Below are 26,923 nucleotides of genomic sequence, written 5' to 3'. Positions count from 1 at the left end.
CGCAAAACAATACAAAAATTTTCAATGCACGTCACACGTCTATGTTAATCTCAATTATGCTCTTGGTAAACAAATATGCTAACAATACAGTTTTATTGTGATATTCACAAGAAAAAAAAGTTGTTGTTTTTTTTTTTTTAACAAAAACCCTGGGACATAAAAGATCCAGAAAAACAGTAATATAATATAAACAGTAAGTCAAGTTCAATTCAATTCAAGTTCTTTATTGTCATTGTTATAAACAACAACAAGATAACATTAGAGAAACCTACAATGTAAAAAATTTTGGAAATGAAAATTATCAACCTACAGAGGACTGAATTCAAAGACACCCTGAAAATCAAAGTGAAAAAAATGATGCAGCAGGCTAGTTCATTTTGCTGAAATTTCACTGCAGCAACTCAAAATGGTACTCAGTAGTTTGTATGGCCCCCATGTGCTTGTATGCATGCCTGACAATTCTGGTGTTCAATGGCAAATGCCAATCAAGCTCCACAGTGCCGGGCAGTGAGCACAGGGCCCACTAGAGGATGTCGGGCCCTCAGTCCACCCTCATGAAGTCTGTTTCTGATTGTTTGATCATAGACATTCACACCAGTGGCCTGCTGGAGGTCTTTTTGTAGGGCTCTGGCAGTGCTCATCCTGTTACTCCTTGCACAAAGGAGCAGATACCGGTCATGCTGATGGGTTAAGGACCTTCTACGGCCCTGTCCAGCTCTCCTAGAGTAACTGCCTGTCTCTCCCTGTCTGGAATCTCCTCCATGCTCTTGAGAATGTGCTGGGAGACACAGCAAACCTTCTGGCAATGGCACGTATTGATGTGCCATCCTGGAGGAGTTGGACTGCCTGTGCAACCTCTGTAGGGTCCAGGTATCGCCTCATGCTACCAGTAGTGACACTGACCCTAGCCAAATGCAAAACTAGTGAAAACAGTCAGAAAACATGAGTAGGGAAAAATGTCAGTGGCCTGTAAAACCATTCCTGTTTGGGGGTCGTCTCATTGTTGCCCATCTAGTGCACCTGCTGTTAATTTCATTAACACCAAAGGAGCTGAAACTGATTAACAACCCCCTCTGCTACTTAACTGACCAGATCAATATCCCAGGAGTTTAACTGACTTGATGCTATTCTCTGATTAATAAGTGTTCCTTTAATTTTTATGAGCAGTGTATAATTAAGATTGTGGCATAAATACTGTAGCAATGCATACTCCAGTTCCCAGCTACTGCAGTTATGTAGAAAAAGAAGTGTGGTGTATGTGATGGGCTGGGTGTAAATTGGACAAATGTTCGTTCAACAGTCTCACTACATTGGGATAAAAACTGCGGGCCAGTCTGGTGGTTCTGGCTTTAATGGCCCAGTACCGTCTCCCTGAGGGCAGCAGGTGGAACAGGTGATGTGCTGGGTGCGACTGATCTCTCAGGATGTTATGCACTCTCCTCAGACAGTGGGTGGTGTAGACGGTGTTAATCTCTAGGAGGTTGGTTCCGATGATTTTCCGCGGTGTCCTCACCACCCTCTGGAGTGCCTGCTGTTCGGCCTTAGTGCAAGCTGGAAAACCACACCAAGTGCCCATAGTTCAGCACGCTCTCAATAGCACAGTGGTAGAAATTCACCAGAAGCTGCTTAGGAAGTTAAGCTCTCCTCAATTTCCTCAGGTAGAAGAGGCGCTGTTGGTCCTTTTCAACAGCTGAACTGGTGTTAATGCCCCAGGAGAGGTTCTTAGTCACAATCAGTCCCAGGAACTTAAAGCTAGGAACTCATTGTACCTCCTCGCTTCCAATGAAAAGTGGAGTGTGGTTAAGTTGTCCCTTTTTCCTAAAATCCACAATCACTTCCTTGGTCTTCTTGGTATTAAGGGCTAGGTTGTGCTCCTTACACAATGTTGCCAGATGTTCAACCTCCTTTCTATATGCAGTCTCATTATTATTGGTGATAAGTCCTAACACTGTAGTGTCATCAGCAAATTTAATGAGATTAGATGACAAAGAGGCTAGGCAGTCATGCGTGAAGAGCGTGTAGTGTAATGGGCTAAGCACACATTTCTTGGGGGGGCTCCGGTGTTGATAACTAAGGTGGATGAAATGTGCCCACCAACTCTCACATACTGTGAGTGATTGGTTAGGAAGTCCAAAATCCAATTGCATAGTGAGGTGTTTAATCCCAGTGAGTACAGTTTAGCTGTAAGTTTGTTTGGCCAAATTGTGTTAAAGGCCGAGCTGAAGTCAACAAAGAGCAGCCTTGCATAGGTGTTCTTGTGCTCTAGATGCTGAAGCAGGGTGTAGATTGCAATAGAAATGGCATCTTCTGTTGACCTGTTTTCTCTGTAAGCAAATTGACACTGGCCCAGTGTGGGTGGTATGGCATTTTTGATGTGTTTGATTACTAATCTTTCCAGACATTTAGCCGGTATGAGTGTAAGCACCACAGGCCTGTAATCATTTAGGCATGTTATCCTGGACATTTTTGGAACTGGAACTAATGTGGCACTTCTGAAGCATGCTGGAACCCAAGCTGATGACAGCGAGATGTATAGATTGTGGTGAAGACTTCTGCCAGCTCTCCCGCACAGTCCTTTAGCACCCTACACAGTACTCCGTCCGGGCCGGCCGCTTTCCATGGATTGATGTTGCGTAGACAGATTCTAACCTTGTGTGTAGTCAGGACTGGGGCAGTGTCACTGGAAGGCATGGGAGGTTGTCATTGTTGTCCCTGTCAAAACGGGTATCGAACAGGTTTAGATCCTCAGCTAAAGTGACACCAATGTCCGCTGAGGGAAATGTTGTCTTCTTATAGTCTGTTAATGCCCTGATGCCCTCCCACACCTGCCGAGGATTTGTGGAGTTAATAAAATGGGCTTCAGTCTGCCTTTTATGTTCTAATTTGGCAGATTTGATTCCTCTCCTTAAAGCAGTCCTGGCTCTGCTATAAGCTTTCCTGTCCCCAGATCTATATGCTACATCCCTAGCCTTGATTATTTTTTGTATCTTACATGTCATTCATGGCTTTTGATTTGGAAACACATATTTCTTTCCAGGTTGTAACACTATCTACACAAAATTTGATGTAGTCCATAACTGAGGTAGTGTATTCATCCAGAGACTCCTGTGTAGGTGTACCCTGACTTTTGAATACCTCCCACTTTGTGGAGTGAAAACAATCCTGGAGCTGAGGGATAGCCACCTCAGGCCACATTCTTACTGTCCTGACCACAGGTGCAGCAGTTTTAATTTTTGGTGTATACTGTGGTTGTAGCAAGAGTGAAAGGTGGGCTGACAGGCCCAGGTGTGGGTAAACCTGGACTCTGTATGCATCCGCTACATTAGTATACACCTGATCCAGCGTTTTATTCCCTCTAGTTGCAGACTTCACATTATGATGGAATTTATACAGCGGCAGAACAGCTTTTTTGTGTGGAAAAAATGTACATTAACACAAATTAAATTTGGTTTTCTGTAGATAAAATGCTAAATAAGATAGATTCTAAGATATATAGAAAATTAAAGCTGCAGTCCGTAAGTTTTGCCTCTTTGTCACCATCTTGGTTTGAAACCTGCAATTGCAGTTATTTGTGGAATTATCATCTTTACGTGGGTTGTGCATCGGTACGACAGTCTTGGAAGTATTCCAAAATAAGAATTTTCACCGGAAAATGTCATCTGAACAAGTAAGTAACAAATCTGCCACTTTTGTTCTGACCAACTGAGAAAAAAAAAGCATTACAATAAATTGCACTGCCAATGGTGATTAAATCTAATGATTGCTTAGCTCATATCACATCAAACCGTGCAAATTATTATTGTTACTTTATTCTCAAATTGTTAATGTTAACAACATCAGCATTGCATGACTACGTGTTTTTAGTGTGTATTAGCGTTACCTGTAGATTTCAATTTCTGTACAGTCTAATCTCTAAAGTTAATTTGTGATACAATCCGCCATCAAAATTATAAGTTTAATTATTCCAGCTGCTGTGAGAAAAGGCTATAAATGATCCACCTTATATGCGATATAGTCTACTAGCTGGGACTCCTTCTGTATGTAAACAGACATGACGTAATGATGCAAAGACGAATGGCGGCATGCTCGAATTTCCCGCGGAAACCTACCAGTACCACTCGAATTAGAAAACATTACAAGCTTACCATTGTGAATCGAGCTAAGGTAAGGAGATAGTTTTGAACACTGGCTGGTTATGTACTTGCTAAAAATTGATTTTGGATAATTTTCAAACAAAAAAAAAAGTTACAGACTGCAGCTTTAAGTCTAAGTTTAAAGATAGTATGTGGCAAGGCGACCTGTGTCTCTAAATCCTAATGCAGCCTCAAGGTGGCACCATATGATTCAGTATCCCAGCAGGCTGTTCGTTCTGTGGTCTCGCTTGTCTGGAGGAGAGTGTTTGACCAGGAAAAAAAATGTGCCTTTTCTTTTTTGGTTGATTTTTTAACATATGTTAGAAACAATAAATATGTAAATTCCATAGAATTTTAAAACAGAGAATCTCTGCAACTATGACTCTTCCATGATTTTATGAATCCAACTATAGAGAAAGAATTGCTTTAAATATTTATTGTCAAGCATTCTTTCATAAAGTATGTCCCAATTAAATTTTTCTTTTAGAGTAACTTTACTGTCTAATATGTTTATTAGGACATCTTGGGTCAAATATATCTCAACACCTAAAAAACACATTTAAGTCTTTTTTCTGTTTATTGTGGTGACTGCACATTAAAATAAGCCCAAAAGGAATAGCTTTGATCACAATTAAAAACAATTCCTAATAAATATCAATAAATTTTAATTGTTCTATCAATGTAATGGTCTCAAACTCCGCTCCTGGAGGGCCGCTGTCCTGTAGAGTTTATCTTCAACCAGATCCAACTCACCTGCTTGGAAGTTTTGTGATCCTTAAGACCTTGATTAGTTGGATAAGGTGTGTTTAATTAGGGTTGGAGCCAAATTATGCAGGGCTGTGGACCTCCAGGAACTGAGTTTGAGACCATTTAATCAAAGCCATTCAGCTAAATTAACAACAAAAATTGATCCTGTATTCATGCCATTCCCCTAGAAAAATACATTTGTTGTTTATGGTAATCAGTTTATTGTTCAAACATGGCCTTTTAAGGTGCAATGACAACAAGCAACAATATCCAGCAATATCCTATATGTCCTTTGCTTATTTGAAGAAACATGGCTTCCCTTTTTTACTCTTCACCTCATGCAAACAAATAACCATGTTTTGTGTCTACTGAAAAGCATCAAAGAATCTGATAAAAATGATGACTAACCACTGTGGGTAGGTCCCATTGATACAAAGACACCATCAGCAACTGTGGAAATAAAGAAAGTGACGAGATGCCAAGTCAATTTTTAAAAACTTTTTACTTTATTTTAATTTATTCTATTCTTGGTGGACACTGCCATTACAGTATATGCCGAATATTTTTTTGTAAGAAAAATATCCATATTTAAAACTTTATAAATTCAAATAACTAGCTTCCGGCGGACGACCGTACGCAGAATGCGCAAGTTTTCTTACAAAAATGCATCCCTTCACTCCAAAGGCCTTTATTAACCATCTGGAGTCATATGGATTAATTTATTTTATGGATGGATGCATTTTTTTATTTTTTATTTGGGTTCCCATTCACAACCATTATAAAGTTGAAGGAGAAGCTGGTCAGCATTTCCTGCCGCTTCAGAAAGTCCTGGCACCATTAGAACTCTTTTGGTTTGAGGGTCATGTAAGCTGCCTGAAAACCGTGTTTCATCTTGTGCAAAGAAATCTGCTGACATGGTAAAACAAACAACAACAGCAATATCAGCAAAATCTGGTGCTGTGAGCTGCAAAAGAGAGGAAAACACTCAGGTCTTTCAAGAAGACACCCCCCTGGGAGGTTTTATCTCGCCCCCTCTACCTCCTCGATTGTTATGTTTTGGAAGACAGGTAGGCGGTCAGCCTCAATAAAAACTATTCTGCAGCTTTTGCAAGTCACTCTACTCCAGGCGATCTACACACAAAACATTTTGAGCATTCTGTATGAAAATTAAAAGTGGACAGTCCATTTGTAAATGATCAAAAACACTTACCAAGAATTCCTGGGATAGCATTTTGACCTCAGACTGACTCCTCAGCAGCAGAGATTTCAAGAGCTCCTTGGCCAGCTTTCCATAGCACATTGCTCATCTTCCTCCCCCTCAAGAGGACATGCTGGTCCTTTAGCATGTCCAGCTTCTTGAGATGGCACTTCTCCTGCAGATCCAAGATGGAGGCCATTGGTGCCTCAGGGTTTGAGGCCCTGAGATAGATTAATTCAGCAATGATTTCCTTGCATTTATTGTACATGTCAACATGGCTTCTTTAATCTTAAGATGCCTAAGATGCTGTTTGTCCAATTTTGCACATTCCCTGGTGTCCACCAAGTTTTAAGCTCAAATGTAACCATCCAGGACAATGGAATAAGTGATATGGCTGTATCTCAGCTCTGGAAAGACCTAACAAGTCCAGACTAGCAGTCTTGTCAACGTTTCAGTCTCCAGAAAAGGACTGGAGAAACTCTAAATTTTACCCTTGTTTGACACAAAATGAAACTCATTATTCTGAAAGGGAAGGTCCATATGTGTGCAGTAGTGCGCATTTGAAGTCTCTAGGGCAGTGTATCCCAACACTGTTCCTGAAAGCACACCAACAGTGCATATTTTGGATGTCTCTCTTATTTGACATTATTAATTAGCTGGTTCAGATGCATTTAATTAGAACTGGAGGTAAACTCTGGAGGTAAACTCTGAAGGGCAATGTCCCTCCAGTGGCAGGATTGGAGACCCGTGCTCTAGAGCAGAGGTTCTCAACTCTGGCCCTCGAGATCTACTTTCTTGCAGAGTTTACCTCCAACCTTGATAAAGGTCACCTGCCAGTAGCTTTCTAGAAATCCTGAAGACCTTGATTAACTTTGATTTTGTTTAATTAGGGTTGGAGCTAAACTCAGCAGAAAAGTGAATCTCAAGGGTAAAACCTAAAATAACAAATGAGACACCCTATGACAAAGTTTAGGGGGGGTCAAAATCTGCTCTTGGAGTGCCACTATCCTGCAGAGTTTAGCTCCAACCTTGATCAAGGCCACCTGCCTGTAGCTTTCTAGTAATCCTGAAGACCTTGTTTAGCTTGTTCAGGTGTGTTTGTTTAGAGTTGGAACTAAACACTGTCTGTGTCTGAAATCGCCCCCTGTACCCTTAAATAGGGCAGCGTTTGAAGGAACAACCATTTGTAGTGGTGTCCGAAGCTATAGTGGACGCTATCGAATGCACTCATTCAATCCTGCAAAGCACTGTATGCTCAACGGCTAGAGAATACCCAGAGAGTTGTGTGCCGAATGAATTCCTGCATCTAACCAGAAGATGACGCCCGCAGCTGGATCATCCATCTTTCCATTTTCCAAACTGCTGGTCCAATGTGGCTACAGCGTAATATCATACAGGTATAAATTCCTTTTTAATTAGTTATTAAATTGTTTAATTAAGGTTTATAGGTAGGTTTCATGACATTTCCATGATTATCTTGAGTTCAAATCTTTTCATCGTACTACTGGAGCTGCCAGTTTGCTAAGTTTCAAATAGTCTAATTATGAAACAGCAAGCACAAACTATGCAAAAGCGGCAGCCTTCCGGCACAGTGTCCGAATTCCCGTACTCATTTTTAGTCACTCCCTCAAGTGAACTATGTTAGTGGACTAAAGTAGGGAATAGTGCATGAGGGTATAGGGGGTGATTTCGGACACAGCCACCGAGGGCTTGAGAGTTGATCTCTGTTGTAGAGCATTCCAGAGCTGAAATATGAAGATGAGCATGACTACTTCCAAACTAACTAAAGGGCTCTCAATACTAGGTTTATGGACAGTCAAAAAACGAGTGTTAGATTGATGCACTTGACTCAGAAGGAGAAGCAGAGCACCGTATAATATGAAATAACCTTAAAAGGTCTCCACAAATCAACCTATTTTGCTTTATTCCATAAAAAGACCAACTTATGGAATGGGCAGCACTGGTTTACATCCCTATCATTTCACTTTCATGCTAGGGAGCTGTGCACGCAAACACGCTACATTTAACCCATCATTTACATCCCTACTATTCGTTACAGAACAAACACACACATGCACATGATAAGGGGCAGATGAGAAGGCCTTGGATTTACTCAAAAAAGTATGAGTGAAAAAAAGTCACATAGCAGAAACGTATGAATAATTTCAGTGATATTAATCTATTTACAAATCTCATTGATGAAACCCACATTGCTGCTACAGTTCCTTCTGTCTGTGAATGTTAAATGTTAATAGTAAAATAACATTAACATTAATATGCAGGTAATAGAAGGGCAATTTGTCTGGCAAGTCAAAGCTAAAGCAATAATTTGCAACTCATTACTTTTCTCAGACTACAACTAGACAATATGTCATGCATGCATCCCACATTATCACAAATATGGAAACTAAATGCCAGGGTCTATTCATGATGCTGCTGCACAAAAATATGAGTCATTGTGCCACAAGTAGAAATTATGCCACATCACAGTGTTTAAATTCTAAAGTAAAGCACGTACAGTCGTTTGATGGGGGACTAACCTTTCTTGCCCTCTCTGATTAACTTTTTCCGTGACACTGGGCACAAGCACAATTAAACCTAACCTGCAGCACGACACAAGTGAAGTCCAGGTTTCTGTGCCTATGTGGGCTGATGCCCGCTGAACCCATTAGACACAGAGAAGGCAGGGAGGTCAGAGATGTGATCACTTAAAGAAAATTCATAACTTTAACGTTTACGTTTTGTTTATAATTTCTTCTTTATGTTCTGAAAAAAATTACAATACATTTAAGATCACTGTTTTTTAAGAAAAAGACATGCAGCCATTGGAATAGCCTAATTAATATTCGTGAGGTGAGCATTCACATGTTCGCCGTCAAAGATTCATTTTTGCGAATTTGTTTACTGGAACGATTCCGTGATTAATTTGAGTCACTTTTTTATTTTACATTTTTACCTTTCATTCTTTTGGAGTTATATTTACTAAATGAATGCTATATTTACTTTAAAAATTGTAGCCTCCCTGTTGAAAAAAAAAAACAGCATATGCTGGTAAAGTAGGTTTTGAAGCTGGTATGACCAGCTTAGGACCAGCATAAACCAGCTCAAACCAGCATACCAGCTTCAAAACCTACCTTAACCAGCATAGGCTGTTTTTTTCAACAGGGCTATGATTTTTTTTCAATGTACACTAGATTTGAGACTCTAATTGCGTTTTTGCCCTATTCTTGTTCTTGAAATGATATTTACACATGCCACTGACCTTTGAGGTTTATATTCCCAAACAGATGTTCTCTCTTAAAAACAGTACAGTTATTTACGACCGGTTCGCGAATTGTTTTGACCGAATCATTAAAAAGTACCGGCTCATAAGAACAACTCGTTAGCGAGTGGCCTACTGAACTGGAAATGGAACCCGTGATTCAGCGCCTCCTATCGGCCGACCGCAGATCGCATCTGCTCCACATTTTCTTTTGAAGCGAAGCTCCGCCTCTGGACCATCGCAAATCTGTGTATGTGAGAGATGAGCAGGAGCAGAAAGCCGTCCGGACCGTGTGCATGATAACTGAGGTCCAGAACCATCCCAGTCCAGTTTGAGTGTCGGTTCGATGATGGCCGCGGCTGTGGAGAGAGGAGGGGTCCGAGCCGCCTTCATGAACCCGGGTGTCGGTGCACCCGCTCCAGCACCCGCTGCCGTTGCGCCCGGAGGATCAGCCATGGCCGGAGCTGTGGGTTCGGGCTCGGGTGCGGCGGGTTCGGGTCCCATCATGCCTGTGCCCATGAATTTGTTTGCAACGTGGGAGATTGACCGCTCATCTCCGAGCTGTGTTCCGAGGTACATCAAACCTAATGCTACTGTTCATGCGTGTAAATAAAGCTTCAATATTTATCAAACACTAATGCATTTGTCTGGTTGCATGCTTTTCTGTGCATGCAACACGGGCTTTAACTCACGCATGTTATGCTTGAGGTCAAAACAAAACTCGTGCGTTCAGTGGTTTGATGGAAAATATATGAACACATGGAAACATAAATATGTTCATTTTAAAGGACATTTATGCTGGCAAGTGTCTGTATAGTCATAGAAAACATCAATAGTTGACCGGATTTATGTGCTTGTTTGGTAAAGCAGGTCACAACAAATAATATTCATACGATGTTGTGATGCTGTAAATCCTAATATATGGAAACATGTGTTTATATAGGCAGTTAGGCACATTGCTTTGTGTTTAGTTTGGTTTACATACCCACAAACCTACAGTTAGTTAACAGATTTTAAGTGTCAAATAAACACACCCACTAAAGTTAAAGCATTGCAAATCAAAGCCTGTGAAAGCCTATTAATAACTACACAATCATTGTTTGATATTTTTTTGCCAAAAAGCTCTTGTGCCACATTTCAATATCAGTTTTCTGATATATGCTGTCAACATGCCGCTTTGTCTCATTAAAGTGCATTAATATCATGTAATAGCAACTTTGCATATATTTACTGAACAATCTTCTTGTTTTGGTTTGAAAATGAGGATCGAGCATGTTTTAAAAAGCGCATGGAGGCTTTTTAAGTCTGGAGCAATTGTTGGTCTCAAAAGCCCTTTTGTATTCATTACAGTCAAATCAATGCAAATTTGAGCTTGTTGTAATAACCATTATAAATGTCATTTGTTTGTAACGACGCATATTCTGCACAATTTTAAGAATGACGTCCATATCAGGTTATAAACATACAGAAGGCTTTTAGCCAGTTTTAAACGCTGTATTACATGATTATAGCCGTTGTTGAACTGGCACAGAAGTGTGGCATGTTTCTGTGAAAGCAAATCCTTCAATATAATGTTGCCGCAAGATAAATTGTGAGGGAGTTGATCAACTCTACATGTGCACTATGTATGTTCATATAGACCTCAGTAAACACCCAGTATATCTCTTAGGGTGTAATAAAATGACTTTTAATGTGCTCATCATCCCAATATTTATTCCATTTCTTCCGTTATTCCAATCTGTTATGATCCAAACTACGTCCAGTATTACAAATTACTGTATTTAAAAGAGTTCTTCAAAGAACATTGTCATGACAGTGAAGTTAAAAGATTGGCTAGATGCTGTACACTTTCAAGGGTAGTAAGCGATTCTGCCATTCTAGTCTCATTTTAAAATTCCTTTTAGCATTGGCCATTATAAATGTTTTTTTACTTTTTAACTTGTGTAGAGTATTTTACATTACTGCCATTCTTGACAATACACCTTTGTAAAAGTGTGGATTTAGCACTTACATGATATATACACAGAGTGGATTGAGATTGATTTAAGACTCAAACATTCTTCGATACAAAAACATACCCTGTGCGAGTTCTTATATTTAATGTTGATAACGAGCAAGAATGCAATTATTCGCAAATATCTACATGATTGCAAAGTGACATTGATTATTATACAACAGGTCAACAAGACACCTAAATTTACCTTGAAAAACATTTTGTGAGAATCAACCTTCAATTTGATAATTTACTTTGCTGGATGTAGAAAATGATGACGAAATGAACATGTTAAACAAGATAAATGGTGTATGCTTAATTTCACAATAAGTCTGCGATTAATCGTGATTACATTTTTTTATCTTTTGACAGCCCTACTTACAATATTTTACATTATTTTTATAATAGGATAAAGTATATGGTATTCTCATATAAATTTGTATGATCACATTTGTACATTTTCGTATGATCACGATCAGGTTTAGGAGTGGAGTTTCATGGTTAGTTTTACTGATGAATGGAAGTGAACACAGCGCAAAATCTAGTGTGTCCCGTTCCATGCCAGATTGGATTTTGTATTAATCAAGCATTGTAAAGCAAAAGCAAGCACATCCCGGGTTTGTTTGTTTTAAAAGGCAAGGTGTTTTCTACAGCTGTCAGATCAAATCTTAACACGATAAGAGAACATGAAAACCTTGACCGTGACTATTTTGGCAATGTATTTCAAATTTTTTTTTTAGTTAAATATGTAGCAAGTGGGGATTTGTTACACCTTTCTGTTGTTATTTTTTTTATGTTATTTTGGATGATAGGCTTAGTACAGCGAGTGATTGTCTTACAAATAGCAAACCTGGTGGCACATTAAGCTCCACAGGGAGCAACAAAAACTCGTGGGACTAGATTAATCAGCTCGGCCCAGATGTGTCTCGATGGCTTTGGTAATAAGAACAGGATTGCATCTTGCATTGAGACTCGGGGGCATCCTTCATGTATCTGGACTTCAGTGGTTCACAGCTCAAGAGCTGATGCCACTGGCCGCCCCCAAGTCATCTCAAAGAAAGGGCAAATGTGAATTTCACTGAAATGCCAAAGCTGTTTGCTTAATCTGTTCTGCTTCACACAGGATGGTTGGATGTCTGGCAGAACTATAGCTCTGAGTGTCTGTTAGACCGATTGGTCTTGGGAATCAAGAACCTGTTCTGTTCTATTTCAGAACTGGTTCTTTTTTTTTCTTCCATTTTTCCAGTTTCATTAATGGATAATTGTACTAAAATGTTGTAAGAGTGCACTCTTACTGGATATACAGCATCATGACCCAAAAATGACGTGACTGGAGTGCTGAATTGAAGGGCTGGTGCAAACATATTCACATCGCTATGATCAGATGCTTTCTTGCTGTTTTCTCACCACTGTCATTTTTGTTGTGTGTTTATTTCGATATTAAGAGGAAAGCGCACAGCACATATTTACAGATTCATCTACGTCACTTTCAACAGCGTGGACAGCATCAGGATGTTTGTTAACAGTGTATCCCTGCTCACATATTTCGAACTTCTTTTTACCCCTAAATGAAGAACAAAAAAGAACTTCTCCATGAGCATATTGGGGTGAAACACTAACCCTATTGTAAATACATGTAGTTCAATAATATTCAGTACTTATTTGTATAATTACACTGTAACAATGTCACCTTATATAAAGTGTAACTTAATGACTTAATGATTTGATTGTTATGGGCCATAATAAATAAATGGCCTGCCTTAAATGATTAGTTCACTTTAAAATGAAAATTAGCCCAAGCTTTACTCACCCTCAAGCCATCCTAGGTGTGACTTTCTTCTTTCTGATGAACACAGTCAGAGTTATATTAATAAATATTCGGACGCATCCAAGCTTTATAATGGCAGTGAAAGGGACCAACGAGTATGAGCTGAAGAAAGTGCATCCATCCATCATAAACGTACTCCACACGGCTCCGGGGGGGTTAATAAAGGCCGTCTGAAGTGAAGTGATGCGTTTGTGTAAGAAAAATATCCATATTTAACAAGTTATAAAGTAAAATATCTAGATTCCGCCTTACCGCCTTCCGTTTTCAACTTACAAAGAATGTGTAACGCCTCTCGCAGTTCAAAACGCTTACGCTACATCCTACGCCTTCCATATTCAACTTACGCTTTATTTGTAATTTGAATACGGAAGGCGGTCTGGCGGAAGCTAGATATTTTACTTTATAACTTAAATATGGATATTTTTCTTACACATATTTAAATGTGGAATACGTTTATAATGGATGGATACACTTTCTTGAGCTTTAAACTCGCTGGTCACGTTTACTGTCATAAAGATCGGATGCGTCAGGATATTTATTAATATTTCTCCGATTGTGTTCATCAGAAAGAAGAAAGTCATATACACCTAGGATGGCTTGAGGGTGAGTAAAGCTTGGGGTAAACTAATCCTTTAAATTTCTATAATATTTGGTCGAAATACATCAAAAAAAAAAAAAGCTCTCATTTTAAATGCTACAAGTGAATGTAGGCATTACAACATTATAATGAAAAACATATATTCATTGTGAGATTTGCTTAATATTACACTGAACTAATTTATTATGTGTTTTTATAGATTAACTGTAAATTAGCTATAGATGATGACAGAGCTAATTTAATATTGGGCAATTCTTTACACACAACACTAAACATCGCGACCAGTGAACAAATGTACAGAGCCAAACATTGTTGCCACGACTTGTTTATTTGTAGCCACATTTTATTAATTCGTTCTCTTGTTTTAGTTCAACTGTGGATATATTGTACTAATTTAAATTTCTGCATTATCCAAAGCGACTTACATTGAAGGTGCACATCAGTTCTTGCTTTCCCTGGTAATTGAACCAATGACCATGGTGTTATTAACACCATGCTATAGCTACTGTTTGAGCTACAGGAAGGTTAGTGGAAGGTTAGTTTTGTTTAATTGTGAACAGTCTAATTTCAACAACTGAACAAATTAGTACAACGTGGCCACAATTTACATAGTATGTGCCATATTATCATACGTGTACTGAATAATACGGTTATTGCCAGTACCGTTATATTATGACACCCTTATTAACACAATAACGATATTTCATTTTTTAAATATCGTGGTTATCGCCAACACCCATATATTGTGACACCCCTAGATCGTAGCCAGAATTTTAACATAATACAAGGGTTCATGATGAAGCAAGTAATTTAAATAAGCCAAACTCCGATACCTGTGTGGTCACATCCACTTCACATACAATTTGACGTTGAGATTGCAGTGCAGTGTTATTAATCGTGCCTTGCATCACAATGTTTAACATTTCGTGAGGTAGTTGGCGTTATCCAGTACTAGACTATACTAGGAGACTCAGCTGCCCTATAGGTATTCAAATGACAAGGGCCACTCGAAGTCATTTATAGATTGCTCCCCTCCTTCCTCTTGTCTCTGCGAAGACAAATGAGTGTAAACCCATCCAGGCATAGATCAGGCTGCAGTAATTAAACATGCGGCTCCAATCAGTTTACGCAGCCAGTAGCATGTCAATTATTCATGCTCGTTCATTGGGCCTTAATTGGTGTGGGACTCCGTGTAGGGTCATTATTTCTGATGAAACGCCAGCTGATGTCGGCAGGGTACATGATGTTGTCCTTTCCCAGAGATCCTTGTGGTGGAAATACATGCATCATTGTACCTCTTGAAAGCCATTGGTTTCCGTTGCTCAAGGGTCCCTCAGGAAATTAGCTGCACAGTTCCGACCTCACTTTCTGTTTTAAAACACTGATACACACTGAAAGGACTTTAAGGCGTCAGTAAATGTCTGCAAAAAATGTCTCAGTGTTTATTTTGAAAAAGAAAGTCTGTGGGTTTGGAACATGACGATAAATGATGAGTAAATGATGACAGAATTTTCATGTTTGGGTGAATTGTACTAACATTTTTTTTTCTTTTTCTACTGATTAATTATCCAATTTTTTATTTAGTTTGTTTATTCAATAAATTGAATGATTATTTGTCCCTGATAAATCTATCAAATATTTTTTGATTAGCTGATTAATTCTTTTGGTTAATTTACCAGTAAATAATAACTGTAACTTTTAATTTTTCAATGTTTTATTCAAACATGTTAACATAAAAATACTTACTTAACAAATAAAAAGTTAAAAACTTAACATAAAAAAATTAAGTTCCAAGAATTAAAAGGCATTTTTCAGTAATACAAATGTCCATTAGTCCAACATAAATTCAGCCAAACAATGGGTGCTGATTATAATCGGAAATGCATTATTTATTTAATATTTCAGGTACATGTAAATGCTTCTATAGGGAAAAAAGTCTCTCATAGTAATACTGCAAATTATACAGGGAACCCTCTCATTTGGTACATTAGTATAAAATTAAAGGATAAAATAAACAACAGTCCAAATTGAAAATCTCCTGATTATTTACTTACCCCAAGGCCATTCAAGATGTATATGACTTCCTTTCCTCAGCCGAAGAGAAGTTAAGGTTTTGGAGGAAAACATTTCAGGATTTTTCTCCATCTAATGCAAGTGAATGGTACTCAATGTAGACCATATTTTGACAGCCCATATTTAGGCAGCTTCAAAGGGCTTCACACGACGCCAGCTGACAAATAAGGGTCTTCTCTATTGTAATGATCAGTCATTTTTCATAAATAATCAGGAAATTTTCATTTTTGGGTGAACTGTTCCTTTAAATTGCACATAACTTGACAGATTTATTCAAACATACATAAACAATTAGTATGTTAATAAATAAGCTCTGCTATAGAGTTTTTTTTTTTTTTTCAGCTAATTAACAAACTTTGAACATTGGACAACTTTCACAAGCTGTTATATTAAAGTCTTTCTGTGGTTATTGGATTGCATTTATGCGGCCTCAAAAAAGACTCATTAAAATGGTTTAAATGTTTTTTTAAATTAGCACATAATTTGGAAGAATAACCATTAATTTAACCATTAAACAACCAATTCCTTACAATTCCTATCCTGTACATATTGAACGTGCATATGTGTCTGTGGATGTTCACTTAAAAAACAAATATAAAACAAGTGACTAGTATTTTTTTTACTCCATTATCATAGACCAGATCTCTGTTTAGCATGAGATCTGTGATTAACTGTAGCTTCTCGCTATTGGACGATTTGATGTCTTTTTCACAGTACTCTTTTAAAGAGGTCATCTTCAGTATCTGTCAGCTCAATGGGAGGCATTTTAATTAATTTTGGAGCGCCTCAGGACCCCGGGTGTGTCATTTTGCAGTTCTCTTCCCCTTGTCGAGCTCAGACAGCTGTAGAGCAGGTATCACTGGATAATGGTGTTGCATTTTCCTGATGAATTTTCTTTGTGCCATGCTCTGACCTGGAACTGAGAAACAAAGACTAGTGGCATTCGTATCTAGAAATGAACTGGATATAGGATATCATTATTAGCAATGCCCTGCTGAAAATCATACCATCTATATTAAAGGTACAGTATGTAATATTGACAGCTAGTGGTTGAAATGGGTACTGCAATCCAAATATTCAAAATATTGGATAGAGTTTTTTCTCCCGCCCCCTCAGACTCAATGCTCATGCGGGTTGCCAGATTGAGGACACGCAACAGGAATGAGTGCAATTGACAATGGAAGGCGAGGAGACTTACACACTGTAAGTTGATTAGTTGATTTATCCACATTTTAATATGCTCCTACTTCTACTTAAAAATTTTACGTTTAATTCAATGTGTTACTTTGTTTCTTTGTAATTATTTGTGAAATTTAGCAATTTCTGAGTGAAAATTGTTTCAGTGTAAATCCTACACTCATCTTTTTCAGTGTATATGCCCTACAGCAAAATAACACACCTCTGATAAGCCAATAGACTGACTATATAAATTCACTAAGCAGAGAAAAAAAAAACGAAAAAGTTTTTAAAACTGCTTTCAAATCATGGCAATTCTTGGAATAGTTTTAGCATGTTTATGAATATGACAATGTTAATGTATTTGGACTAGATCATCATCTGCTACACTTCTGCTGCAGAGCAAGAATGGATTTGCTACTGCTAATAGATACACAGACACACTGCTGTGAGCATGTGAGATATGCTGCTGCTGCATGAATAGACATTAGGGGTGCAACGGTTCTCTCTAAAAAATCATACTGTACCGTTCTCCACTTACGGTTCAGCACGCGCTTGCACCCTGGTTCGTCTCGAATGACGACACATCTATAGGCTAATAGCGTTTGTTGAAAATAGCAATGTGTAAAACAGACAGACAGAGTTTGGATAATGTATGTTCAGTCGATGGATACGCATTTTGGCTTTCCAAAACGTTACAACAGCGATGATCAAAAAGCGTGGACAAAACAGTCACTCTTTGTAAACTTTGTAGTATCGTATGCTCTATGATCAGTCACTTAATATGCCATCATCATCTGGGTGTTGATAGCGTGCGAGTGCAGGTGAGACATGTGCAACACACGTTTCTATCTGTTTAAACTAAACTCATTTAAGCCTTGCTAATTTAAACATTCAAGAGCAAACCAATCATTGGAAGCGCGCACACACTTATCTCAGACAGCGTGCAAATACTAAGTCTTGCGCTTAAACGGACAAATTCACACAAAAAATTATGTCAACATGCCCGTCTTGGCACGTATCCTAGCAAACATAGTCGGTTATGTCTTAAGTGAACGTATAACAGCCGAAAAAAGATTCCATGTGTAACAGTATATGTACTGGATCGTGCATTGTCTTAAAGGGAAAGAAGCCTAATATTCCTGCTGCCTGTGTTTTTAATGTTAATCAAACAACTAATGACAAAGAAATCACTCACTGTTCTTGACTGAATAGCTTTTGTAACTTCAATAATGATTAATCTTTAATTTATACATTGAACATAATATGCAGTTATTTTATATTTTATTACTTTATTCATTTTCTGTACCTGAAAACTACTGTTAGATACCTGAAATACCTGAAAAGAAAAGCACTGATTATTTTAGCTCTATTGTATTGATTTGTGCTGTTGCTTGTAGTTTGATTATTTGTTCTCATTTTCTTTATTTTTATTTGACAGTTCTCCTATTTTCCCTGAACATAGCACATACCGAACCGTACCGAAACCGTGACCCTAAAATCGTGATAAAAACCGAACCGTGAGTAATTTGAACCGTTGCACCCCTTATAGACATACATAAATCCTGTAGCAGATCTAGGCAGGTGGAGCTGGGGAGGTGGAGGGGTTCAGAGAAACTCTGATAGTGTGCTGCAGGACTAGCTTACAGCAAACACTGAAACAGAATGTTTAAATGTTGAGTAAGCAATCTCATTGGCTGCAGGAAACAGGAACTAAACACTATCTTTAATTGTATCTTTAAAAGTATCTCGTGATCACAGATACCACAGAGTCCTTACACACAATGGAACACAAAAACACTAAATACACATTACATTGTTATTCATCTAGTGATAGTGGTTGCAAAATAATGTGAATATTGCTTGATGATATATATGGTAATACAATGTAAAATACACTGAAAACAAAATGGTGTAGAAACAATTTTCACTCAAAAATTGCTAGTAAATTTCACAAACAATTACAAAGAAATGGCAAGTGACGCAATTGTGAAATTTTTTGAATTGTGAAATTTCCCTTGTATAATTGTGAAATTTCGAAGGACTGAAATAGTATTTACAAATTGATTCCTATGCCAAACAAAACTACATTTTCTCCATTTTCTTGGTATGGGTGGGTGGTTGCCAGGACGTTGCTATGTGGTTGCTAGATATTCTGAAAGTTCTAGTGCATTACTGTGTGGTTGCTAGGTAGTTTCTGGTATATTATTGGTGACCACAACTTAGCAAGGTTGTTCTCAGGTGGTTTCAAGAGGGTTTTGGGTGGTTGTTAGGCCATTGCTACAATGTTGCTAGGGTGACCAGGGTAATTATAGGAGACCTGCATGATGGCAGCACTTTCATTTGTAGCAGACAAATGTGAGAACATCAAAGTGTAGATAAAAAGTGCAGAATGTGAAAACGAAACGCTTTACAGCCATCCGCTTTCTTATGGTTACTGAGCAAATGAGAAAGAGAGATGATGAATGTTTGGGGGCAGCAAGTGTGTGTGCATTTGTAGGGTCTCGTGTTTTCATGTTTGCATGCATGAAGCTACAGAGATTGTGGCTCTTGTGGTAAGAATGAACTGTATGCATTCTCTTCCTCCTTTTGTTCTTCCTGTATGTGTGTGCATGAAGGCATAATATGTATATACTATGCCGTTCAAAGGTTTGGCGTTAGTAAGATTTAGGTTTTTTTTTTTTTAAAAATGAATACTTTTATGCAACAAGGATGCATTAAATTGATCAAAAGTGACACTTGCACATTTAAGTGCAAGTACAAGTGCACATTCAATACAATTAAGCACACTTCTTCTTCACAAGGGCTACCAAGTTCCCAAACCCAGCTTAAGCAGGATTTTTTTCAACAGGGAAGACATTTCCTTCAGGAAGAAATGCAGACTCCCACCTTCTTTCCTTTCATCTCATTCTCTCTCTTCCTCTCTTCATCAGTCACTCAGGAAGGATAGCACAGGTTTCTCTCTCTGACTCTACTCCTCCGCAAATGGAAAATTACCCATGGGCACCCCAGGGCAGCGCTGAGATTTGAGGCGACCATTTATCAGTGCAGTGAGAGTGATGGTCCCGACCTGTGATCATTTGCAGTAAAGTTACAGATCACTTACATGTGGTGTGAAGAAACTCTTTTTGCTGCTGTACGGATCACGAAGTTCCAGAATGATCCATTTTATAATTAGGGTTGATTAACTCCTTAGCAAACACCTCTAAAAATACACAATATTATGAAGATTTTTGATAGTTCTACACTGATTACATAATTCCTTTTCAAATATAGTCGTAGGGAAGACAGATGGTGTGTTTTATGAACTTATAATGCTTGCTTATTTGAGCATTCTGCCATATGAGTGTTTTTATTAACACTTTTTAGAGTATTTTAACATGTGTCATTCATTTTTGAGTCACGTTGTGAGAATGTGTGTGTATGTAAATTCCAGAGGCATTTCATTTTCTGTAAGAAGTGTTTCCTCTTCAGGAAAGAGCTCCATGCTGCCACTTCCTGTGACTGTTCAGTCCATCCCAGCCTTTTATTTAGATCATGTATTTATTAATACACAATAATTAGGTCAGTGGTGTAAATGTGTGAGAATTAGCACCTAACAGAAGTATATTCTTACTCTCATTCAAGAACAAAAAAAAAAATGAAAGCACACTTTCCACATTGTCTCAAATTTGGAATAATTAAAATAAAGATTTTGTAATGTTTTTGAAAGAAGTTTCTTCTGCTCACCAAGACTGAATTTGTTTGGTCAAAAATACAGTAAAAACAGTAATACTGTGAAATATTATTACAATTTAAATGAACTGGTTTCTGTTGTAATATAAAAATAGCTTAAAATGTTATTTATCCATGTGATCAAAGCTGAATTTTCAGCATCATTACTCCAGTCTTCAGTGTCACATGATCGTTCAGAAATCATTCTGATATGCTGATTAGGTGTATTTAGTGTATAATGTATATATTTATTTTTCTATTTGTTGATTGTTCTGGATAGTTTCTTATTGCTAGGCAAAAAATAATAATAATTGAATATAATAATAATAATAATAACAATTATAATGATTAATATTAACAATTATGATAATTGAGTATTAATAATAATAATAATAATTGTGTTAACAATAATAATAATAATAATACACAGCAAATCCAGATCCAAATGCAATAATAATGCATAATACTACTACTAATAATAATAATAATTGTGTATAATATTAATGTTGTTATTATTATTTTTATTTATAGTCAACAGTTCTGTTTAGTTTCATTGTGTTTTGGTTCTATTTTCCCTGTTCCTGTTTGCCTGTGTTCCTAGTTAGTCTCCATGGTTGTTAATTTAGTACCACACCTGTTCTGTTTTCCCTTGATTGCTCCCTTGTATATATGAGCCTTCAGTTCATTCAGTTATTGGTCCAGTATTCTTTGCGTTTGCATTAATTGTTACGTGGTTGTGATTTATGTTTACTCCCTGTTATTCTGTGTATTCCATGTTGAATTAACAATTAAGGACTGTTCTGTGATATTCCTTGTCATCATGCGCTTCATTACAGTCACTCACACGTGACAGAATACCGGACAAAAGAAAGAGAAAATATGGACTTGCCAGCTATCCAGCTACTCTGTCTGGAGCAGGAGCAGCAGTCCCTCGAGGACCACACCAGATGTTTTTTTACAACTGGTGTACCTAACGAACTTCCCAGGTCCCTCCTTGTTCGTATTCTATCTGACCAGCCTGAACGAGTGCACAAAGACACGCCTGCCTGGTGATGGTCCTCAGGGGACATTCGCTGAGTTTGTGGAGTGGGTGCTGGTGAACTGCGGGTCCCCATTTACCATCTATAAACTGTATTGCATGGATATGCCTCAGTTCTTCCAGTCACCAGCTCTGCCTTGGCAAGAGGGTCCTCTGGCTCTGTCTCCAGCTGCCGAGCCCATTACTCCACCTCAGCTAGTCAACCAGTCGGCTCCACCTTGGCTCTTCCCCCCCAGCTCCACCTGGGACCATCATCCTTACGGCTCCACTGTGCTCCCTCGTTCCTCCAGCTCTGCCTTGGTCAGACATCACTCTGCCTGCACCACAGACTTCTGGGCCTTCTGCTATGCTTCGTCCCGCCACCCTTTTTGCTTCGTCACTTTGGTCCTCAGTCCCACCGGCTCCACCTCAGTCCTCTGGCTCCCTGGCTCCACCTCGGACACTCATCGCTGCGGCTCCGCCTCAGTTTCACTTGGTCTCGTCAGTTCTTCGGCTCCTTCTGGGTCTCCACCTCCATTGCCTCCGTCTTCGTCTGTCTGTCCTCCATTTCTCCTGCCGTCACCTTCTCTGGTTTCCTGTCCTTTGCCTGCTCCACGTCCTCCCTCCTCAGTTGGACTGTTACATTTGATATTCCCTTTGTGTATATAAGCCTTTACGTCCGCAGAAGGGGCGGAGTCTGGTCAATTTAAGGGGAGGCCAGACTCACATTTATCACTTGTTAACCAAGTCAAACGTGGACATTCAACTGTGGTGCCATGAGCAATTTATCCAAAGCGAGTATATTGAAGATACCCTTTGTGTTTATTTTGTATATATATTTTTTCATCTTTATTTTTCGGTTTGTTGTCACTTTGTCACTTTGTATTTTGTGTTTACACTGTGTATATATATATATATATATATTGCCTGGCCAAAAAGAGTCGCTTTTTGGATTTAAATAGACAAATACTTAAGAGTCTATGACTGGATCATTATTGCTGTGATTATTTATGTTTCTAGCACATTATATGTTTGAGAACATTTCTTTTAACCCTAATTGATGGAGTGTGTAGCTTTTAATTTCTTAAACAAACATGTAGTAAGACAAATCATGGCCGTATTCCAGGATGACAATATCAAGATTCATCAGGCTCAAATTGTGAAAGAATATTTGGGAGGAAGCATAAAGAATCATTTTCACACATGAATTGGCACCTCTGAGTCCAGACCTTAAGTTCATTGAAAGTCTTTGGGATGTGTTGGAGTAGACTTTACAGAGTGCTCACCTCTTGCATTGTCAATACAAGATCTTAACCAAAAATTGATGCTCCTCTTGATGGAAATAAATGTTGTGATGTTATTTTCATCAAGAGGTGCATCAATATTTGGTGCAGCCATTTTTTTTCTCTCACAAAATAATCCTCACGCTATCCAAAGCGGATCTCCAGGGGTTGCTTTGTGATAATAATAATAATAATAATAATAAATACATAAAAGAAAAAATAAATGTTGTTATTTTTTGTTAATACATATCACGGTAACACTTTATAATAACTGCACACTATGAAGCATTAGTTAAGCATTAGTAAACAGTCAATTCATCATTTATAAAGCATTAATAGACATTAATCAGCAGTTTATAAATACACCTATAAATGCTTTGTTCTTGATTTATAAGCATATCTATAATGTGTTTAATAATTGTATTTTCATACTTTATTGATGATCAATTTATCATTTCTAAATTAAGTATTACATTATTTACAAACCAGTTATTTAGGAGTTGTCAGTGGTTCATAAGATCATTAATAAAGTGTAAGTAAATGATTAATAAACTATTTAAACATACATTTATACATCTTATTATTTAGACATATAGTAAAAGTTACTCAGTGTGTTAATAAATGCTTTATTAATACATATTCCTACTGTAATTCATGATTAATTCAGGTAGTTATAAAACATTTAGTAGTTGTCAGTTAACTGTTGTTGTGAGCTTATCTAAAGTGAGCACTATTCATGCCTCCTAAAGCTTTACAAAGAAAATTTAAAGGTTCAGTGATCTTCTGCACTGCTGTTCTCTAATGTTTTAAAGTCAGTACTGAGGTAGTTTTGACACTGTGAAATATTTTATTACATTATTAATGTTTTATAAAAACATTATTTGTTGTATTTTGGCACTCCTGTAATCCAGTGTTGGCACTGGTAAAATTTTATTCAGCAATGTTTACACTTTACAGAAATGTATTTTTATATCAGATTGCAAAAGCTTAGTTTCATTTTACTGCACAGTTATGTTTTCTGGAGGAGTACAGGGATTTTTACTCTGTGAAATTGCAGAGGTTTACTTTTAATTTTATATCAAGTTACCCATCGTAAAGTTTCATTTTTTTTCCTTGAAATAAATATTTCTATGTTCTGTATCCTTTAAATCTCCTTTATAAAAGCTTTACGAGGCATGAATAGATGAGCTCACAAAAATAGTTAACTGACAACTACTAAATGTTTTATAATTTACTTAGACTTTATAAATGATCTTATGAACCACTGACAACTCCTAAATAACTGGTTTGTAAATAATGTAATACTTAATTTAGAAATTATAAATTGATCATTAATAAAGTATGAAAATACATTTATTAAACACATTATAGATATGCTTATAAATCAAGAACAAAGCATTTATAGGTGTATTTATAAACTGTTTACTAATGTCTATTAATGCTTTATAAATGATGAACTAACTATTTACTAATGCTTAACTAATGCTTCATAGCGTGAGTTATTCTAAAGTGTTACCATTACATTTTATTTCAGCTTTATTTCAATTAACAACATTATCAGTTTTAGTATTAGTTAACAATAACAGCACTCGTAAAAGTTGAACATCCTTGTATTAAACTGCAAAATGCATTCTGGCATTCAAAATATCAAACAAAGACATCTTTGTGTTCAGCTCTCTTATAATGATATCCAGTGTGTGTGATTGTGTGTGTGCGTTTGTGTGTGTGCACACGTGTATGTGTGTGTGTGTGTGTGTGTGTGTGTGAGAGGACAAAGAGAGTAGAGTGAGGACATTTTGGCTGGTCCACACTTTCTGAGACCCATTTAAAGGCCTGTTTGAGGGTCAAGACTTTGTTTTAGGGATTAGGTTATAATTAGGTTAAGGATAAGTTAAGGGTAAAGGTTCAGGTTAGGCACTTAGTTGTGATGGGCAGAGTTGGGGTAAGAAGCGATTGCACTGATGTACAAGAATAGATTTACAAGAATGTGTGTGTGTGTGTGTGTGTGTGTTGAAGCATTACATTTTATCTGCACGAAACAGATCAAGACAGAGCAATGCTTCAGATACCGTCAGACAGACACATGAGATGAGTCAACACCATCTGTGTCACAACATACAAATATATGTGTGTGGGAGAGAGAGAGAAAAAGCCATATACACACATACTGTCATTCAGCATCTCAGACTAAAGAGCAGTTCAGCTGAAATGAAAGAGGAAGCTGTATGGATTTGGGATTTCGTGTCATCTGGGACTGGGATAAACACACACAGATTAGAGTATGTTAGAGCAGACATTCAACCCGTGCCATTGTTCTGAGCAAGTGGGCTGTAAGTGATGTGCATTAAACACATGTACACACATTGCAGTTGATCAATAAGAGATTAACAGGACTGTTTTTCCTGCATTTTGCCCCCCTTGTTCATTCCAGGATGTTGTTGATGTTCCTCTAATGACAATTATGAATATATATTAAAAAAAATCAGCATGACAAAGTTGTCATTTGCATCTGCAGTGTGTCGCAGTGTTTAGCTGCATGTTTGTACATGGTTTATGTTGATTCCACATGGGCTGCTTTAGTATCAAGTGTCTTTCAACAGGTGATGGAACGGAATTAATTTTATTTTAGCATCTAGTTAGCATTCATAACCAGAACTAGGAACACCTACCTCCCAGATAACAAAAATATGTTCTGAGGGTGTTTTGCTAATGTTCCCATTAAATTATAAAAACTTTATTTCTGTATGTTTTCTAAACATTCAAAATAATGTTTTAAAAACCTTATGCAAACATTGAAGAAACATTCCATTTTATCATTCTTCAAACATTATGTGAACATTACTGAAATGATTTTTGATAGTTTAAGTTTAGTTTTAGTTAACAATAACAACAACAACAACACACACACACACACACACACACAAATGAATGTTGCGGATGAACATTTTAGCAAAGTACAGTGCAACAAACATGCCATAAGTTTATTTATTTGGATTTCCAAAAATGATCAGTACCAAATTGAGAAAAGGGTCACACTTTAGATTAGGGTCCAATTCTCACAATTAACTAACTATTAACTATGACTTTTGCCTCAATAAACTCCTAATTACTGCTTATTAATAGATAGTAAGGTAATTGTTAGGTTTAGGTATTGGGTAGGATTAAGGGATGTAGAATATGGTCATGCAAAATAAGGCATTAACATGTGCTTTTAAACAGCCAATATCATAGTAATATGCATGCTAATAAGCAACTAGTTATTATTGAGAATTGGACCTTAGACTAAAGTGTTACCAAAACATCAATATAATGTAATATATTGTTGGAAAGAATGATTGTGGAAAGAATGATCCAATCTTAAGTCTTTGAACCATTTCAACCAAGAGTCAATTCACTGAAGCAAACAGTTTGAAGTGATTCACAGAAATGAATCCAACTTACAACTCTAAATGTGCAGTCATATCAGGCAAAAATGGTCAGTTGTCTATTGTCAATAGTGTAGTGATGTATGAAGCACAGATCACACTAAAGTCACTTTCAAACCAAGAAACTTTCTGTTGGTAAATATGGCAATTCCATGTGACCAACTTTAACCCATTGCGAAATCTTCGTAGAGAAATCTTTCACTCTTACACGAAATTCACAATTGTGTGGATTCTAATTGTAATAATTAGATTTCAGACGATGAAATTCGCCGAACAATAGTAAATGTACCCTAATGCCATTTTTGTAACCTAATGCCACTTTTGCTATTGAAAAAACAAGGGCTATTACAATGCTCTCTTATTTGCAAATCATGGAAGAAAGAAGAATCATAAAAGTAGTCTGTTGACATGCTCCTTAGAAAACTTAGCAGTCCCGGGCCGACATCTGTGAATACTTGTGTCTGAGTATAGTTCG

At 37.5% G+C, this 26,923-nt stretch overlaps 1 protein-coding gene and 1 long non-coding RNA gene across 6 annotated transcripts in view; one reads left to right on the top strand and one right to left on the bottom strand.

The window, feature by feature from the left end:
- Window positions 1-227: 227 nt before the first annotated feature.
- LOC127521968 (uncharacterized) lies at window positions 228-9,451 on the bottom strand. Of its 2 annotated transcripts, XR_007932490.1 has the most exons (4): window positions 9,341-9,451; window positions 6,091-6,299; window positions 5,289-5,330; window positions 228-2,712 (listed from the first exon to the last, which is right to left on the bottom strand). It is a non-coding gene; the product is annotated as an uncharacterized LOC127521968 (long non-coding RNA). The 2 variants fall into 2 exon arrangements; XR_007932489.1 differs by lacking the exon at window positions 228-2,712 and having other exon boundaries at window positions 4,739-5,330.
- Window positions 9,452-9,551: 100 nt separating this feature from the next.
- The window catches only part of si:ch211-126j24.1 (phosphofurin acidic cluster sorting protein 2), a 77,911-nt gene continuing 60,539 nt past the window's right edge, over window positions 9,552-26,923 (top strand). For all 4 annotated transcript variants that reach the window (XM_051911493.1, XM_051911490.1, XM_051911492.1 and 1 more), the window contains exon 1: window positions 9,552-9,913. In XM_051911493.1, the coding sequence (XP_051767453.1) occupies window positions 9,687-9,913 (227 nt within the window). In that variant the 5' untranslated portion in view covers window positions 9,552-9,686. The remainder of the gene's footprint in view (window positions 9,914-26,923) is intronic.

Source organism: Ctenopharyngodon idella, chromosome 10 (genome assembly GCF_019924925.1).
Source record: "Ctenopharyngodon idella isolate HZGC_01 chromosome 10, HZGC01, whole genome shotgun sequence".
In the NCBI taxonomy this organism is placed as follows: Eukaryota; Metazoa; Chordata; class Actinopteri; order Cypriniformes; family Xenocyprididae; genus Ctenopharyngodon; species Ctenopharyngodon idella.
The sequence above is the reverse complement of the archived record's forward strand: the minus strand, read 5'-3'. Positions and strand labels throughout refer to the sequence as shown.